Source organism: Rhodofomes roseus (assembly GCF_022264815.1).
Source record: "Rhodofomes roseus strain CIRM-BRFM 1785 chromosome Unknown C8Q71scaffold_10, whole genome shotgun sequence".
Taxonomy (NCBI): domain Eukaryota; kingdom Fungi; phylum Basidiomycota; class Agaricomycetes; order Polyporales; family Fomitopsidaceae; genus Rhodofomes; species Rhodofomes roseus.
The window spans coordinates 1,054,673-1,073,868 of NW_025952966.1; the positions used below are offsets into that span (position 1 = coordinate 1,054,673).

The window sequence follows — 19,196 nt, forward strand, 5'->3', positions numbered from 1 at the left end:
TGTTGCATTGCAGCAAGGGGAAAACATGTAGTCCGACAATTGGCTGAAGTTCTGCCGCGGTTGCCTATGAAGCTTAAAATGAGACTCGAACTCGCTCAGCCCCTGGAGCAGACGTCCATCGTGGCGCAGCGAGCTACTTGTGAGTACGTGTGACGAAGATCACAGAATTGTGTGTATGATCTCATTCGTTGTGTGAAGTATCCGGGCCCGCGCAGTACCTTGTCTGTGGAGGGACGTCCACTCCTCATATGCAGTGTCCAGCAGGAAGTCCCACATTCCAGATAATTGACGAGCAATCGAGGAGCATAGCTCAGCATACGTCGCTGCGAACCACAATCCGCGTTGGGTCGACGTGAAAAATCATCATGCTTCTGCCTTCTTCCTGTCGCTGTGTGTCATACATAGAGCACACGCTCATGCTGCTCGGGAATCGTGATCATACGTGACAAAGCCTAAGTGAGTGGGGTAGTAAATATGTGACGAGCAACCGTAAAATACAGAAGAACCCAGTAACGGACGAATCCCAAGATCTAGCAGACGACACCAGCGAGCTGCACATACACAGCCGCTACTGCGAGACCCATGGAGAACGCTAAGACGAGGCGCATCACCTCCTGGTTATTCAAACCGCTTCCTGCGATGCCGGCACTCTTCACCGCGACTTGTTCTTGCTTTACAGACGTGGACGCAGCCATCGACTTGTCCTTATCCTTCTTGCCCCACGAACCGTCGGGCGGCGCGTGAATGGGGGTCACGCTGGACACAGGAGCGGAGGTGAGTGCTGGTAGACCGTCTATGCTCTTCATGTTCTCCTTTCTCCAGTACGCCTTCAGGCCCTTGTCGGATGTTGGTGGAGGTGAACCAGCGTCCGCGCTTGTGTCGCCACTGGCGGTCTCAACTTCACGATCGCGGCTCTCCAACATCGCAGCGAAATCGAGGAGCATCGGACGGTGCGCGATGAAGTTGTACAGTGGTACGCCAAAGCCGCAGGACTGTGAAGACGGCGCGGATCAGCAGTTGAGCTTTATCACAGCAGCCTGCAACGTACCGTGCCGACTTTGTGGATGTCTACGACGATGGCTGACCGCGATCCTGGCCTGCGGACGCCTTGAGGGAGGCGTTCTTCGTATTCTGGTGTACCGAATTCATGCACGGTGCCTAGGTCATGGTTGATATATACAGGGGACTGTCGACAGTGGCATACGTACCCTGGCCGAAGAGCCTCAGGATCCTCGGCGTACTATCGAATGCACTGAACATGAGGGTGATACGCCCGTTCCCGGGCTCCCGCAGGTGGGCCGCAGCCTCGCTACCTGAGGCACCTCTCAGTCAAAGGTGTATCGGTGAGACCGACTCGATCCATACCGCTTCCTGTCATGTCTTCGTACCACACCTGGTTCTCGTCTACGACGTGGAGGGACCCTCGGAGGCCTTTTGGCGAGACGTTGACGTGCCCGTCACCGCTGAGCGGTGCGGTGGCCACCCAGAACATTTGTTGCGCCTCAATCCATTTGATGAGGTTGGGAGGAATGGACTCGTAAAACTTGCCCATGACGGGTACGAGGAATGCGAGAAGAGTTGATTCCGATTTCACCTCATTATCTTGTTATATGCCTCTGGGTGACACTAATTCCGTGGAATCAGCCATTGGTTGGTGCCGTTACTCTTGAGGGTTAGGCGTCTGTTCGGCATGTCAGTCGGGTCGTTGCGCATTGCCACGAACGTTGACGTGGTACATCACAGCACTATCCACGCTAACGTTGCGGGGCAGTAAATGAACATGCGGATGATACGTTCAAGTACGTACAAAGCGGGACATATATATGTACATGCGTGATCCGCTGCGAGACAGTGCGGCCAGTTTGCGACACTGCGTACTAAATTAGTACCAGCGGTATAGTGTGACGTGACCTTGGTGTATCCTACCACTTATCATGTAAGTACTGTGCGCAGTACTCATCCGCGTCAGCGATGGTATACATATGGCAGCCTGGAGGCCAACTCCGAGTCGTGATACGAAGCACTGCCGTCTCCCCGTCTTTCAAGTCTCGACGAGGCTCTCGTTGCCACCTGGGTTCGGTCATCGGCGCGGCCAATGTTCCATTGAGGGCCAGTACACCGGAGGTAAATCAGAAAGCTCGGGCTGAAGAGGCCACGGAGTCTTCATCGGCGGTATGTCTTCCAGATCGACGTATTCCACCGAGTCGAAGTAGCCGTCGTATCCGCCCTGATACTGCTGCTCGAACATGTATCTCGGAAGGTATGCGATTGTGACGTGAGAGAACCATAGCCGATTGTTCACTGCGGCGAGCTTGACCATTACGTCTCCCAAAGGCCAGTCGCCGTACGTCATCAGGACAACGATCCTAGACAGCTGCGGGCAGATAGTACACACACGGTGACTCTAGTATAATCTCATTCTACAGACTATCAACAATCGAGGTATCACTTCAGTCCGTCCCTATGCTGCTCACACTAATAGCCACATCGGGATTCTTGACGTCCCCAGCTTCGTCGCTATCCTCCGAGTCAACGTTCACATTGGCGATGGGGCCCCTGAACCAGTGCACGCCGCCGTACACTGGCAGATAGTAGTACACGAGGCAGAGTGCGAGCCATGCGGCGAGAACGACGACGGTGTAGTTCATGTCGGGCGCGTCCGGAGCGGGAGACGAGGGAAAGACGAGAATGATGATGCTGAAAACCATCCAGAGCAGGGATATGACGGCGACCGGAAAACCCTAAACGTCATGGCCAGGATTCAGTGAACCACCGAGAATGCTGGCGAAACGGGAGGATGACTTACGAATCTGCCGAGGGTGAATGGGCCCGGTACCCACGCTCTCCCACCAGCGAATCTGGAGCAAATGGGGATGATGTACGCGATGTAGAGACCTACGACTCCCAGAGCAAATATGGCTGATATTGCCGCGTCACCAGCGAAGGCGAGGAGCCCGAGCAGAGCTGCCACAAACGCGGCAGCCCAAGCGCACGCTATAGGCGTTTGCGTGCGCGGATGGATGCGATACAACAGGCCGGAGAAAGGAAGACCCCCATCCCTAGCGAAAGCGAATGTCTGTCGCGACGACGCGAGGAGCTGTATTATTGCTCAATCACGGCTGCTGTGCCATGTTTAAAGCGGGACTACGCACCGTGCTTGTGCCCATCATGAACCTACAACGTGGATAAAATTGAGCCGCAATACAGCGACGACACGACGAATGAACTCACTGTACCGCTACAACAACAGACCATACAGCCAATGTACCCTTCTGTCCGAGACTGTTGTACAGAATCTGTCGGAGTGGTCAACGGAGCCTAGAAGGTTGAATCAGTACATAAGAATAGTGTACTAACTACTGCCATTGGCTGCCCAATGGGACTGTTCATGATATTTTCGATGTCGGTGCCCATACAGAACGCCAACACTACATTGATTGCTATATGTCAAATGCATATCAATTGCCGTCAGGATCATGCTGAAATGACGACGCACCCCATCCTAGGATGCCCGCTACAAATGTGGCACCAACAAGTCCTCGAGGAACTGCCAATCTTGCATTTGTTGCCTCCTCACTGATGTGAAGAGAGGAATCAAAACCAGCTGCGGTTCCCACCCGACGTGTCAGATGTCGGTACGGAGAGGTAGAAATCACATTCGACGTACATATTGTCCAAAGAGGCGCGAGGAAGCTGAGGACGAATGCAAAACCATCCGGCCAGCCGCTATCTGGTGAAACAGTCAAACGAGTGATGTGGTGCGAACTCAGATTGCACTCACAGTTAACGAAACCTGTGAAAGCATATGATGCACTATTCTTGAACTCAGACGGCGTAGCCGCGGGTAGCGCAATGATAATTGCGAGGCAAAGTCTAGCAGCGGGCGTGTATGAGAAGCTAGCTAGTCTTACAAGATATAGATCACCCACAGGACATTGAGAACAACGTAGAAGGTTTGCAGCTTCGCGACTATGGAAGTCGCTAACGACGTGATTGCAGCGTGGAGGATCAGGATCAGCAGAAACACGGCACTATCACCAAACCGACAGTGAGTCCGGACACGCGGAACTGTGGTCATGGGGCTCACTAGGTCTGTCCCGTCGTGGCTGACCACGTCTGTCCGGAGCCGATACTGACTGCCGCCTATGACATGCGCATTTAATGCATGAAACTGACAACAGCGAGATAGAATCCAAACCATAAGCTGAACGGCACATCCCCAATCGACAGACGACACTCCAGCGATCAGTCCGATCGTGTTCGAGTCTGGCATGATGCAGCGGAATGATCAACTGACATCCTTCGGACAGAAAGAAGGCCAGAAGATCTGCTTACAGCCGACAATCCACGAGAGCAGCCTCCGCCAACGGGGAGAGGCGAACTTGAACGACCAGTAGTAGAGGCCACCAGACGTTGGCGCCGCGGAACCAAGCTCGGCGAGGGAGAGCGTGATCAAAAGGAGGAAGAAGCTGCAGATGCCCCACTGTAAGGAGAAAGCATGGTGTTGGCATTGAGAAACATCCGGGACATGTTGAACGTTGTACTTACGCCCCAGACCATAGCCACTGGTCCTCCGTATGGTAGGGCATATACGAGGACGGATCTAAGGAGGCGTATAACATGATCAGTGGGATCATGGCATCGTGTTTGAAAATTTGAAACCGCACGCAATCGAGGGGAAGAGACCAAAGATACTAAAGACGAGCCCGAAGACTTGCAAAGGCGAGAATGCCCGCTTGAACTCCTGTTTGTACCCAAGCCGAGCAAGCTCGAGGGCATCTTCGTCAGCTTGCTTGCATTTCCTAGTGTATACCGAACATAAGCTTCGTGCTGTAACATCAGTTTGGAGAACAGAACGTACAGATCTTCCTTCTCCGCGACACCCATTGCTACTAGTCAAAGACGAAGTGAGGGAAGAAGGGCTAGAGGCGGTCAGTGATATCGCGGAAGCGAACGATGCATACGTATCACGTCCAGACAGCACGAAGGCACCACGGCCCATGACGGAAGCCCTTATCTTCCTCACCAGGGTCCCGCTCCATTTTGCCGCTTCTTCATGAGACCCCGGCAGAAGGTGCTCAGGATACGCCCGAGCGTCAACATATAGAAGCACGCCAGTAAGGTTGCGACAAACGAGCGCAGGCCCTGATAAGGCCCGAGGCCTGAGCATATACCCCAAGTACAACGGTACGCAGTGGTTCCAATACGTACCGAGTTGGGAGGGCCTCGCCTACCTCTAACCTGTGAGGATGCCTGAAAAGAGCACGCAGAGACGAGGAGCGTCCTGACTGATGGTCTCACAGGTGTACGCACATCGATAACCAAGAACCCGGCCATAATTAGAGCTGGTCTAACATGAGCCTGCTCCAAGATAACGAGTCACTCCTGCCACTGGATTTGAGTCTCGGACGCGCGGATCCGTAGAGGTCATAGCTATTCCGAGAAGCAGCGATCCTCGAGGCACCCTCTACCGTGTGGACTTGTATGGGCGGTAAACCGCATCGCACTGTAGCCAACATGCTTCGAGTATTCACCATACTACCTAGCATCAGGTGCTACTACAAGGTCGGGTTTGAGACATCTCGCAGGTCGTACAGACGTGAGAAACAAGGGCATGAACGCACCTCTTTCTAGACTTGTGGGAGTCTCAACGTGACAGAGACTGTAAACCCGTGTTGACAGAATTGACAGAGTCGTTCAAAATACCGTTACCGCCTCGGACTTCTCGTCTACGCTGCTCGTGCTCGCGCGTATCCCTTCCTTCCCGAGATCTTCACTCTCGGCCTGCTTTCCTTCGTCAACGTCGACATTAGCAATAGGGCCCTTGAACCAGTATACGCCGCCGTAGACCGGCATGTAGTAGTATCCCAAGCAGAGCGCAAGCCACGCAGCGAGCACGACAACCGTGTAATTCATGTTCGGAGCATCCGGGGCAGGGGATGAGGGGAAGATCAGGATGATGATGCTGAAAATCATCCAGAGGAGCGCGACAGCTGCTACAGGGAGGCCCTGCATTAGGGGAGACAGACAGATGCAGATCAGTACAACGAACTTGAGGGGTCAATGAACAGACTCACCAGTTTGCCGAGATTGAACGGACCGGGTACCCATGCCTTTCCTCCCGCGAATCGGCACGCGATCGGGACGATGTACGCGATGTAGAGTCCAACAACACCCAGCTCAAACAGAGCAGATGTGGCTGCATCACCAGCGAAGGCCAGCAATCCAAGCAACGCGGAGCTGAATGCCACCGCGAAGGCGCACGTTATCGGAGTTTGAGTGCGAGGATGGACTCGGTAGAGGAAGCGCGAGAAGGGTAGACCGCCGTCGCGCGCGAAGGCAAATGTCTGGCGAGAAGAGGCAACGAGCTGTTCGTCATGGGTCAACTCTTGCGTCGTGCGGTATAGTGGACAGGGACTTACGCAGCTCGTGCCCACCATATACCTGTACGATTGCAAGTCAAGCATCCTAAAGCTGAGGCGAAGACGTCGACATACTGCACCGCTACGACAATGGACCATATCGCCAGCATTCCCTTCTGTCCGAGGCTATTCAGCAGTATCTATGGTACCGCGTCATCTCATCTACATCGCACTGTAGTGGGGTTCAGTACTCACTGCTGCCATCGGCTGTCCAATTGGGCTGTCCAGAAGCCCATCGATGTCCTTTCCCATGTTGAACGCGAGCACAACATTGATTGCTTGTTCCGCGGCATCAGCATCACCTTGACTTCCTGTGGTGCTAGCACTCACCCCATCCCATCACACCGGCGAGGGCTGTTGCACCAACGAGTCCGAGGGGCACTGCGAAGCGAGCATTGTGGGTTTCCTCGCTAATATGGAGAGCCGAATCGAAACCAGCTGCATTTAGGTCAGCGATAACACGCCGGGTGGTGAACACGATCATACATATCGTCCATAACGGCGCCAGGAAGCTCAGAACGAAGGCGAAACCGTCCGTCCAGCCACTGTCTGCAGTAGTTTCATGTCAAGACTACGTCAGGACACCAGTCTGCGCGACTCACAATTGACGAACCCGGTGAATGCGTAGCTGGCACTGTTCTTGAACTCCGCGGGAGTCGCGATAGGCAAGGCGATGATTATCGCGAGGCAGAGTCTGGATATGGACCAGTTCACAGATAGGACCACCTCGGGCGAAGAGGTACTTACACGATGTTCAAAACGACGTAGACGGTCTGAAGGTGCGCGATGATTGAAGTGGATAGGGAGGTCGTAGCAGCATGCAGGAACAGTAGTAGCAAAAAGACGGCACTGGAGGATCATGAGTCATCGCCCATATAGTCTGCGGTAACATGCGACTCACTATGTTTGTCCTGTCGTTGCGGACCATGTCTGCCCGGACCCGATGCTGACAGCCGCCTATGATAGTCCTGTGAGCAAGGTCATCAAGGTAGACTGGGAGTTCCCGACCATCAACTGAACGGCGCATCCCCATTCTGTCGACGCGACACCAGCGACGAGACCGATCGTGTTGGAATCTACAAACGTTTCCAATGTCAATTTTCGATTTCGACACGACAAGCATTTGGTCTTACACCCGACGATCCATGATATCAGTCTACGCCATCGAGGTGATGCAAACTTGAATGACCAGTAGTACAGGCCTCCAGAGGTAGGTGCAGCCGAGCCGAGTTCGGCGAGTGACATCGTTACTAGCAGGAGAAAGAAACTGCATACCCCCCACTGCAGATGCGATGTGTTTTTGTTCCTCGTCAGACACGAGTAGTATTGAATGGTACTCACGCCCCAGACCATAGCCACGGGCCCTCCGTAGGGAAGTGCATATACGAGAACTGATCTAAGTTTTGTCAGTTACGTACGCGGTATGGTGTACCTCGCGATTAGAAACATACGAGATCGAAGAGAATAACCCAAATATGCTGAAAACGAGTCCAAAGACATGCAGTGGAGAGAAAGCGCGCTTGAATTCCTGCTTATACCCGAGCCTGGCAAGTTCAATCGCGTCTGACGTAGCTTGGTCTTGCACGCTAGGAACAAATTCGAGGCCGAGTGAGCGTGCCATATGTTCACAGTCTGAACAGCTGGACTCACGAGATGGCCATCGTCGACTCGGCTGTCACCGTTGCTCACGAACAAGGTGGTCAGAAGGGCTTGCCAACACGATGGGAGTCGCCTTTGCACCTCCCGAGTCCGGCAGTGATATGGAATGAAGTTCCACTGCAAGAACTCGCCGTCTGCGTCTAGTCTGCATCCGAGCGTCAACGTATCAGTAAACCAATCGGGTTGAGCCTGATTCGGGATCAGCATTCGAGCCAATCATCAGTTTGCTCAGAGCGTTTGTCAAAGACGAATTGAGTCTGTTGAGGCCGATTCTGCCACGGTGGCGCAACTGAGGCGTAAGTTGAGTCTCGACATTGCTCTAATCACGTGGACCGTGTCGTTGACGATTGACTGCCAGCTGGATGCTGAACTGAACAATTCTCAAAGCTACAGCCACTGGCACCTCCTCTACCGTTCTGGCCCTCGGAGCCAGCGCACAACGTCCAAAGTCGCGCGATCTGCCTCGATCGCGCCAATTAGGCGCGCGTTCAGACCGCTGATTGGCTGCCACGGCGCATGTGAACACCCGCCTCGATCGCTCGACGACGCTCGTTTGGCGGTCCGTCGACCCAACGTCGACCTCTCGCGCGCACTCATGCACGCACTCGTCTGCCGTCCTTCTTGACTCGGGCAGCCCTTTGTCTACCGCCTTGTCCGCTTCGTCGCTCCCTCCCGCCGCCTTGTCCGCTTCCCCGCCCCGGCCCCGCTGCTCTCCCGCGCTCGCCGGTCGCACCAGTCGATGCGCACGCTCGAGACGAGTCCATCGGCACCCCCAATCCCCGGTTTTGTCCCGTTCATCGCAAGCAACCTTCGACAAACTGCGCTCAACGCCTACTTGCGCGCATTCATCGAGGCGTGTCGTCTGGCTGCGCCTCGCCGCCGACTTTCTCCCCCCTCTGGCACCCTGCGCCGCGCCATATTGCGGCCATGTAGCGCTGCATACAAGTCCTCAAGACGCGTGTCGAGCCCTGGTGGGCAACTGGACACGACTTGGTGCACGGGACACCGCGCTGTGCAACGTTCTGTGCGGCCCACTCAAAAGCGCCCACAGCCTCCGTCTCCTGCTCGCTTCGCCCGCCGCTCCCGGCCACTGCACGCAGATGCTGCGTCCCAGGACGTGCAGTGTACACACCGCCGAAGTACGTCCCATTTTACGTTCTTACCTGCTCCCTGTGTGACTCGCACTACAGTACGCCGTCACGGCACTTGCTGCGACCAGCTGGCTGGCTCCCGTCGCGGAACACGTTTACGACGCATTGTGCGTGTGCGTACGGCGCGTACGCAACACGCGCCATCCGTCTGAAACGGTTCCGCGCGCGGGACATGGCGCCGCGCGATGTTCAGTGCCGCGCGACTGGGAACTTCACCAGCTCGCCTCTCCCGCCTCTCGCCGACTGCCCAGTCCAAACATATCTGCCACCGGCGGCGCAACATGTGCTGCCTGCCGTGGACCGTGTACAAGATTGCAGGATCATTGCTGGCATTCGCGCTCTGATCAATAGGCACAGCACGTTCATCGTGGCTACATAAGTAGTACACTACTCTGCGCACACGATCGCGCCCGCCTGACTACTGTGCGGCGGCAGATCTACACGCCGTGTTACCTCCCGTGCCGACGTTTCGTGCGAGTACGCGGACTTGCCCGTGTTACATAGGGCGGGACACGGAGTTGACCTAAACGACCATGGGGACAAGGGAGGAAGCGAGGATGAGGTATGTCGGCAAGCCGGGCGGGACAGGGCTGTACAAAGTCGAAGCGAGGATGCGGCACGCTAGGATTGGGAAGTGAAAACATGGCGAATAAGGAAGAGAAGCGAGAATGAGGCATGCCAGGAGTGACGAGCAAAGATGATGCTCACGAGGAGGGAGAATAGGTAAACGAGAACGAGGGCAGCGAGACGGAGACGCGGACGAGACACAGAAGCGAGAATGAGGCGGGATGGCCATAGGACCCTCCGGCGCGACATCCCAACAGTGCGCAAAACGCGACGTAGCGACCGGGTCCCAACACAGCCGCATCATGTCCGCGCAACGCGTGCACATCGGTCAACACTCGTCCGGCGTCAGGGTGACGTCAAAATCCACGGATGCGCAATCAGCACCATGCTGGCGAGATGGCCACCCTGCTGCGGGAAACACTCCCAGTCACCCTCGTCTCGTCAACACGCATGATAGGTACGTACTAACTATCTATGCCCACGCCGTCCACCGCCCCTCAGTTGCACAGCGGCCCCTCACATTGCGGCTCGTGAGATCTGCTGGGCGACCTCATCAATGACCACCTCAATGTCAGGATGATACTACGTACCTGGAACGTAACATTGCGGTATACCGGACAGGGCCCGACGCGCATTACTCAATGTACCAGTCCCTCTGCAACGCCTCCTCGCCAGCACGTCAAGCCAATCAGTGAGTGTCTCTGCGAACGTGTAGTGACCGCGGACTCACATCAGCGGGGACCTCTCTGCCTAGCTTGCTGACTTGTGCACCAACCGTCCAACCGCGGACGCAACCATGGGGCATCTAATACCCGGTAGACAAGCACGTCAGTGATCCGCGACCACGTAGAAACGGGCTTACCCGCCGCGAGAAGCGAAACGCAGAGACGGGAGGGACTGAGCCTGTAGCAAGTCGATCCCAGGCTTGCCCTTTTATCCTCGTCCTCAGCCCCAGATCCCACGACATCGCCCCAGCGGCCCTCGCACTAACGAGATCGTTTCCGGTGGAACCCTAACAACCATCCCGCGGATCCCTAACCGACGCGGGCCTGGTCCGGGTGTTCGTACACGGCGCTCGTCGTTGCCACACCGGATGTGACAGGTTGCGAGTCCGACGCCGTCGTGCGTTATGCGCGCTCGTCGCAGATTCTGCGGGCGCGCTGCGTTGGCAAGCTGGACGCAGTCGGCACAGAGCGCGAACCTGCCTCTGGACGTAAAGCCTCGCTGACGGGTCGCGGCACTGGGCTCTGCACAGCGAGGTCGGGCTGCCACGTCCTGTAGTCTAGCGTTGGTGCGGCAGCGACGCAGATTGCGGAAATGGGCAAGTGCTAGTGAGATGGGCTGCGCGCCGCCGTTTGTGGGACACCGACGTGTACGTTCATGTCGCATCTGCCGCGTTTTGCGTACCTGATTCTCGAGTGCAGGTACATGCAGACATGCGGGATCGGCCGCACCATTGTCATGCAACCGATGGCCGCCGTGCGACGTCCGCGCAAATGCCGTCGCGAGATGCGACGAGTTTCCGACATGGCAGTTCGTGCAAGAATGGTGAATTAACACAGAAACACAAGCGACGGTGTTCGTCGAATTGGGACGAGTCCGCGCTGTGCAACTGGACGCATGCAGAGCAGTCTTTTGACGGCTGCCTCGCCGCTGTTTGAAGCACCGACGTACCATCTCAAGCTGAGCAGACAGCAAGGTTATGCAACCAGGATATACATGCCGCTCGGCCCCCATCTATGTGCGGGATTGACCATTGACGACCGCAAATGGAACGGGGACTTGGTAGGCCGCCCGTCTTTCGTTCCTGATGCGGCTTACATGAACACAGAAGGCGGGACGCTAGTATTCAAACAAGTTGTACGCGACATTCCTCCGATCGCGCTAGCGGCGATCCGCACGACGGCAACTGACAGTCAGACATCTCGTCTTCGTGATAGCCATTGCGACATGAGCGATGACCGGGCGCGATGTGTCTGAAGGCGTTACGCATCGTGGATTGACCGGCGCGGGCGAGGAGAGCAGCGGCCGATGCGCCGTGACGAGACAATCGACGCCGATGCAGGAGTACGGGTGGATGTTGCGGCACGCGGGCATTGAGATTGAGGGAGAGCAGGCAGTCTGTATGGAGACGGAGACGTTGTAACACACAACAGGCTATTGGCTGGTAGCCGTGCAGATAGCAACGGCGACGAGTCTTCCAACGAACCAGCATGTCGAGACACAGTGCGGGACAAGGAGGCCCTCGACGTCAAGTGAGACGGACGAGTGCCTGGTGGTTTCACAATGACATGCAAGCAAACTGCGACGTGCTTGTTGTCTGCCGGTTGGACAAGATGTCAGTGGCTAAGACAGACGAGCAGGGAGAAGTCCAGCCTTTCCTGTTCGATCCCAGTCAAGCACGGCGGCGGGTCCGTACCAGTGGTGCGAGACTCATCTGTGTGGAACTATTGACCGTTGAGATATATTTTATTGAGCAGTGCGATCCAGATCACGACGTGGTTGACAACCTGACCAGATTCATTGTGGTTAGTGGTCATTTTCGGCTGGCGAAGTTGGCAGCAAACAGTAGCTGTAGGTCTTAGTCGGATTTGGTGGTTCGAAATGGGAAGCCGTACATACCCAGACAAGCAGATGCTGTCGAGGATCGCAACGGCGTCGCTTTGCACTTATGAACCAAGCAAAAAATACAGCGTGTCAGCCGCATGCACGGCGTAGGTCGAAATCTGAGGCCTGATGCAATCGCAATGTTCTCTCAGACCATATCTACTTGATAAACATTGTATATTCACCAGATGCCTCATTCACTGGCATTGTCACGCGTAGCTCAGTGAGCATGGCTTGAATAGGTGCTGTACGTTGTCTCGACTCTCGATCAGTATTCACACCGTCCACACAGGTTCTCTGGGAATCCTGCTCTGCTGTTGTAGCTTCTCTCCAAAGGTGGTCAATGGTAGTTATGGTTCGGGAATCGGCATACTACTAGTACTACTTAACAGTAAGTACATTACATTGGTCCAGAACTGCTACTAGTAGTACTACGGCGAGGCTTGACTTGGACGAGCAACGGTATTCTATCATCCCGACAGCTCGTTTTCCGACACTGTAATAACACTTTAAGCACGGAAACTTGAACTTGTATTACAGTGATACAAAGCCACGGATCTTCACTTCAGTGCGTCATTCCACCGGTACCAAGACGAAGTGCACGAGGACGGCCGACCGGCGCAGTAAGCAACAGTGACCGTGAGAGTGCGAACATATCTGCAGTTGTGTCTGCATCTGCAAAGTGCCGCTGCGATGCTCATCTGCTCCTGTTGTCACTTACCCCATGACCCGGCAGGGTTCAGCCCGATATGTACAGTAATAGTCTGAGCCCTTGACGTCCAGTAGTCTCCATAAAGAACAAAGACACCAGATATAATCACTGAATAGGATATAGAACTTACCGATCTGCTTGAAGCACTAGCTGCTCACGTCGTACGATGTAAGGACGTGGCATCGACATATTTAGCCAAATATGTCAATGCCACGTCCTTACTCGGACAAGTGTGAGCAGCAGCGGGTAACTAAGGAGGAAGGATCCGAGCCCGGAAGTCCTCGGTGATTGCATGCCGGTCTCTGTGAGAAGCGAGTGAGCGCTGTTGTAACTAAGAAACAGATGAGATGTGCACAAATCGAAGCAATGAGACAATCTACTGTTGACATGTCTACAGAGTCTCACTATTATGCACATATCCGATCAGCCTGTCGTTGCACAATAGGCCATCTGGTGATTCTGGTCTTCAGGTTTCAGGGCCATATTCTCTATTACTTACTCACTGGCAGCCTAGTAGGACGTATCCTTCCCACTTTCAGGGCATCTGCTCATGGTTGAGTCCTCGTCCCCACCAGTCCTTCACACGTGCCAGTGAGAGTGGAGACCAACCGTCATACACATGTTCTAGGTACGTACATTCTCTCAAGCTCCTGTTCAATGGGAAGGCTGACAAGTGTGAACATGTTCAGTCAATCTCGTTGCCTGCTCAAGATGGCGCCACTCACACTCACATCACTGCACTATCCCAAGAGCTCTGCACGAGACCCCACGGCGTGCAATCAGACCACGCGCGACGAGCACAATGTCGGGATCCGACATCCGTGAACGCACCCCGAAGGGCGCGTACTATACCGTACGAGGGACTCTGGCATCTGCGGCGCCGGTGCGTTGAGCCTGTTTGCCTCGCTCCGGCCAAGGGGCTCAAAGTGCGGGTGTCACCTCACCCGGCCAGTACAACGTCACGATCATGTCAGCAACACCTGCAAATGGTCCGCACGGTTGAGCCCTGGTCAGTCAAACGGAGAAACGTAACGGTCTTGGACAGCGAGGACCTCACGCGCGTGAATTCCGCGTCACAGCGGGTACGCGCTCTCGGTTTCATTGGTGTTGTGTAGCACTACTAAGCAGCCGGTTTTGCAGTGATTCACTTGTAGACGACAACGCCTTCGAGCACAGGCCGCCTGATCTGGTCACAGCAGAAGCAGACCATACGCCCATGACAGCGAACGGCATCGTTGGAACGTGAACCGCCGGGCCTCGATCATTGGTCGTGCTACAGCCCCCAGACAGAGTGCAGCAGCGCGTGGGCTCTCCTTGCGCGCGCGCGTCCGCAGTACGCTGGGGGTATGCCGCGTCTGCCATCGACTCCTGGCTCACTCTCCTTTGGATGTCCATTCCTGACGCTTGGGACGCAGATCTTGGCCCGGTCCTTTTTCTCATGGTCGAGTTGCACATAATGGTCTCGTCTCGCCGAGCCTTGTCTGCTGCCCGGTCACGCACGACGTACCTCGACCGCGCCTGCAGGAAGGTCGACCACACGTACACGGCGCGTCTTGCTCCCGAGTCGGAGACAAGGCGGCGTTCGTAGCAGATGCCCCGAGCGAGCCCGGCTCGGAGATGGTCGTCGTCATGTTTGCGCACGTGTACAGTCAGAGAGCGTACGAGTTGCTCGCAGGCACCTCGCCCCCGCACGCACTGACGCTGGGCCACTGCGCGAGGGAAGACAGCGTCGGGATGTGGGTCGGACTATGTGGAGGATGGCGAGGCCAGCAACATGTTCACGAACCTGCGGCAGGTTTACGTACCGCTCGTTACCTCTACGACCCTGCGATGGCAAGAGACGAGCTGCAGCACTTGCGATGTGCTACGTTTGCTGTACTGCGCGCATCTCGCGGTCATGGTCATTCAAGTTGGCGCAGCGCGGTCTCCTCTGACGTCCGCCCGGTTCGACACGCACGGGACACACATCAATGACTGAACACGACGCAAACAAAAGTGCACCTACCGCTTCCTGATCAGCCCTACGCGGACACGCCCTCTGCGAGGCGCGTCACCCGATTGCGATGGTCACCGACTGGACGCACTGCCAACCGCGTGTTCAGCTCGTCAGTTCTATTGCTCTTGGTCAACAGCGCCGCGTCGAGTCTCGGGGTCGGCACTTTGCGCCGATCGCTGTCCGGTGGCTGCTGGTCGGCTTCGCGCAGGAAGGACGAGACGGGCCCGTACACGACAATCTGTGCGGCTGCACTGGAAGGGAAACCGGACACGACGACGTACAAGGCCACGCTCGCATGTTGACCAGTCCGCTTTGTTGGTCATGTGGGGCGAAGCGCCTGCCGCGAGTAGTCGTGCGGCGGGCGAGGATAGCGTCGCCTGGTCAACCTTTTTCGACGTAGGCAGCGCGGAGGATGGTCACCTGCCCCGCGTGCGGCGTGCCGTGTCGTTCATGGGGTGGAGGTGGAGGACGAGGCAAGCGCAACGAGGTGGCTCCGGTCGACGATGTCATCCACAGCTTTACATACCGGCTGCACGACACAACGCCGCTGCAATGCTCAAGTCCAGCAGACGTTGGTCCTGCAAGCTCGCACTGCCGATTGGCGGTCTTCTTTGAACGTGCCGGGATCCGCGTCGCTACTGTGACGACCAGTCAGCGCAAGTTGTCCAGGACCATCCTTAGCGGTGCGCGGACACCAAGAGTCAACGAATCGACGGCTGGGCAACTGGAGCGCGTAGCAACTGGCGCGACGGCACCCTGATCCACCCCACCGATGATCCGATCAATACCGCAATCCCCAGGAGTTGCGGGCGTTGGTGGTGCGAGGCGCGCGCAAGCCACCATCTTCTGTAGACGTACCGGGCCCTGCGCCATTCCTGCAAACAAACTCCGGTCAGCTCGCGCTGTCGTCACCATGTACGGGACTCACAAGTCGACAGTTCAACGCCTTGGTCAATTACCGGCAACTCGCGCAGCTCGACGCAACGGCGCCCTCATGCATCAACACGTCCGCACCGCCAATGACATGCGAGGGCGGGCATCGCGCGACTGGCTCGTCCGGCTCATGGCGCCCCCTGGTCGAGTTTCAGGCTGTGGACTGAGGCGGAATGATCGGACGGGTGCCCAAGTGTCGTCACAAACGTGATTTGGAGAGGAGGCAGGGTGGAGGTCAGCGACGTAACACGACGTTCAGCAGTTACTCACCGGCTGTGCAACGCGCCCTCCTTGCGTACGAGACTTCCAGACTTGGCTCTCCACTGGTCCAAAACTGCCGCCGGCCATCTTCTCTTGACGTGCTGAGCAGGCGGGCCCGTATTCAAATTGACGGCGAACGGTTGCTGGGGGCGCATGCCAGGAGCGGCGGGGAGACTAGTACGGGGGTGAGACGGGGTCGTTTGAGTAAGTACAGAGCGATGTATGTAGTCGATGGTGGTACATGGCAGACGGAGAGGCGCAGATTCCAGAAGGCGAGTTTGGCGCCGGCGCGAGAGCGAGCGCCTGCGGAGCCACCGCACAGAGTCCTCTACATACGAGGACCTCGCGTCTCCTCTAGACACTAGAATACACCCAGTCTCACGAAATATGCCCGGTCTTGAGTGTGGCACGCGCGCCACACGTTCCGCGACTTCAATCTCACCAGCCTGCCGAGTACCCATGCCTTTCCTCCCGCGAATCGACACGCGATCGGGACGATGTACGCGATGTAGAGTCCAACAACACCCAGCTCAAACAGAGCAGATGTGGCTGCATCACCAGCGAAGGCCAGCAATCCAAGCAACGCGGAGCTGAATGCCACCGCGAAGGCGCACGTTATCGGAGTTTGAGTGCGAGGATGGACTCGGTAGAGGAAGCGCGAGAAGGGTAGACCGCCGTCGCGCGCGAAGGCAAATGTCTGGCGAGAAGAGGCAACGAGCTGTTCGTCATGGGTCAACTCTTGCGTCGTGCGGTATAGTGGACAGGGACTTACGCAGCTCGTGCCCACCATATACCTGTACGATTGCAAGTCAAGCATCATAAAGCTGAGGCGAAGACGTCGACGTACTGCACCGCTACGACAATGGACCATATCGCCAGCATTCCCTTCTGTCCGAGGCTATTCAGCAGTATCTATGGTACCGCGTCATCTCATCTACATCGCACTGTAGTGGGGTTCAGTACTCACTGCTGCCATCGGCTGTCCAATTGGGCTGTCCAGAAGCCCATCGATGTCCTTTCCCATGTTGAACGCGAGCACAACATTGATTGCTTGTTCCGCGGCATCAGCATCACCTTGACTTCCTGTGGTGCTAGCACTCACCCCATCCCATCACACCGGCGAGGGCTGTTGCACCAACGAGTCCGAGGGGCACTGCGAAGCGAGCATTGTGGGTTTCCTCGCTAATATGGAGAGCCGAATCGAAACCAGCTGCATTTGGGTCAGCGATAACACGCCGGGTGGTGAACACGATCATACATATCGTCCATAACGGCGCCAGGAAGCTCAGAACGAAGGCGAAACCGTCCGTCCAGCCGCTGTCTGCAGTAGTTTCATGTCAAGACTACGTCGGGACACCGGTCTGCGCGACTCACAATTGACGAACCCGGTGAATGCGTAGCTGGCACTGTTCTTGAACTCCGCGGGAGTCGCGATAGGCAAGGCGATGATGATCGCGAGGCAGAGTCTGGATATGGACCAGTTCACAGATAGGACCACCTCGGGCGAAGAGGTACTTACACGATGTTCAAAACGACGTAGACGGTCTGAAGGTGCGCGATGATTGAAGTGGATAGGGAGGTCGTAGCAGCATGCAGCAACAGTAGTAGCAAAAAGACGGCACTGGAGGATCATGAGTCATCGCCCATATAGTCTGCGGTAACATGCGACTCACTATGTTTGTCCTGTCGTTGCGGACCATGTCTGCCCGGACCCGATGCTGACAGCCGCCTATGATAGTCCTGTGAGCAAGGTCATCAAGGTAGACTGGGAGTTCCCGACCATCAACTGAACGGCGCATCCCCATTCTGTCGACGCGACACCAGCGACGAGACCGATCGTGTTGGAATCTGCAAACGTTTCCAATGTCAATTTTCGATTTCGACACGACAAGCATTTGGTCTTACACCCGACGATCCATGATATCAGTCTACGCCATCGAGGTGATGCAAACTTGAATGACCAGTAGTACAGGCCTCCAGAGGTAGGTGCAGCCGAGCCGAGTTCGGCGAGTGACATCGTTACTAGCAGGAGAAAGAAACTGCATACCCCCCACTGCAGATGCGATGTGTTTTAGTTCCTCGTCAGACACGAGTAGTATTGAATGGTACTCACGCCCCAGACCATAGCCACGGGCCCTCCGTAGGGAAGTGCATATACGAGAACTGATCTAAGTTTTGTCAGTTACGTACGCGGTATGGTGTACCTCGCGATTAGAAACATACGAGATCGAAGAGAATAACCCGAATATGCTGAAAACGAGTCCAAAGACATGCAGTGGAGAGAAAGCGCGCTTGAATTCCTGCTTATACCCGAGCCTGGCGAGTTCAATCGCGTCTGACGTAGCTTGATTTTGCATTCTAGGACAAATTCGAGGCCGAGTGAGCGTGCCATATGTTCACAGTCTGCACAGCTGGACTCACGAGATGGCCATCGTCGACTCGGCTGTCACCGCTGCTCACGAACAGGTAGTCAGAAGGGCTTGCCAACACGATGGGGAAGGACGTCGAACGACGTCAAGAGCAAGCTGCGAGGTGCTGTACCTATAATGTGTGTCTCGCAGGTGACAAGAGAGGCGACGCAGCAATCGAGAATATGTCAGGGCTCAACGACCTGTTTCACGCTGTTTCGAAGTCGCCGCCGCCTTTGCACCGCCGAGTCCGGCAGTGATACGGAGTGAAGTTCCACTGCAAGAACTCGCCGGACATCTGAGTCTGCGTCTAGTCTGCATCCGAGCGTCATCGATCGCGTTGAACCTGATTGGGGATCAGCATTCGAGCCAATCATGAGTTTGCTCGAAGCGTTTGTCAAATCTGTTGAGGGACTCTGCCACTGGCAGGCACTTGCTCGGGGCCGCGGCAGCGATATCCCCAGGCTCTGCATATGCTGC

The 19,196-nt window shown here is 55.9% G+C and overlaps 4 protein-coding genes across 4 annotated transcripts; all 4 read right to left on the reverse strand.

The window, feature by feature from the left end:
* Positions 1-198: 198 nt before the first annotated feature.
* C8Q71DRAFT_60992 (uncharacterized protein) lies at positions 199-1,814 on the reverse strand. The gene is made up of 4 exons (XM_047919620.1): positions 1,366-1,814; positions 1,209-1,313; positions 1,049-1,158; positions 199-992 (listed from the first exon to the last, which is right to left on the reverse strand). The coding sequence occupies exons 1-4, from the start codon at positions 1,550-1,552 to the stop codon at positions 531-533; spliced, it is 864 nt and encodes a 287-aa protein (XP_047779049.1). The 5' UTR covers positions 1,553-1,814; the 3' UTR covers positions 199-530.
* A 599-nt stretch (positions 1,815-2,413) lies between these two features.
* On the reverse strand, positions 2,414-5,014 carry C8Q71DRAFT_61004 (APC amino acid permease). The gene is made up of 15 exons (XM_047919621.1): positions 4,862-5,014; positions 4,668-4,802; positions 4,549-4,603; positions 4,336-4,483; positions 4,199-4,266; positions 4,088-4,143; positions 3,930-4,031; positions 3,782-3,873; positions 3,668-3,730; positions 3,497-3,604; positions 3,358-3,440; positions 3,232-3,296; positions 3,153-3,174; positions 2,807-3,097; positions 2,414-2,741 (listed from the first exon to the last, which is right to left on the reverse strand). Exons 1-15 carry the CDS (start codon positions 4,885-4,887, stop codon positions 2,451-2,453), a joined length of 1,605 nt encoding a protein of 534 aa, XP_047779050.1. The 5' UTR covers positions 4,888-5,014; the 3' UTR covers positions 2,414-2,450.
* Positions 5,015-5,303: 289 nt separating this feature from the next.
* Positions 5,304-8,148, reverse strand: C8Q71DRAFT_759943 (amino acid/polyamine transporter I). Its single transcript, XM_047923815.1, has 17 exons — positions 8,073-8,148; positions 8,041-8,048; positions 7,874-8,000; positions 7,764-7,818; positions 7,556-7,703; positions 7,431-7,498; positions 7,324-7,379; positions 7,170-7,271; positions 7,025-7,116; positions 6,909-6,971; positions 6,753-6,860; positions 6,618-6,700; positions 6,498-6,562; positions 6,423-6,444; positions 6,078-6,368; positions 5,625-6,009; positions 5,304-5,558 (listed from the first exon to the last, which is right to left on the reverse strand). The coding sequence occupies exons 1-16, from the start codon at positions 8,081-8,083 to the stop codon at positions 5,698-5,700; spliced, it is 1,611 nt and encodes a 536-aa protein (XP_047779051.1). The 5' UTR covers positions 8,084-8,148; the 3' UTR covers positions 5,304-5,558; positions 5,625-5,697.
* An 8,521-nt stretch (positions 8,149-16,669) lies between these two features.
* Positions 16,670-18,665, reverse strand: C8Q71DRAFT_708107 (amino acid/polyamine transporter I; the record flags this gene model as incomplete). Its single annotated transcript, XM_047920596.1, has 12 exons — positions 16,670-17,044; positions 17,152-17,220; positions 17,276-17,358; positions 17,411-17,518; positions 17,567-17,629; positions 17,683-17,774; positions 17,828-17,929; positions 17,982-18,037; positions 18,089-18,156; positions 18,214-18,361; positions 18,422-18,476; positions 18,532-18,665. 12 exons carry the CDS (start codon positions 18,663-18,665, stop codon positions 16,670-16,672), a joined length of 1,353 nt encoding a protein of 450 aa, XP_047779052.1.
* Positions 18,666-19,196: the final 531 nt, after the last annotated feature.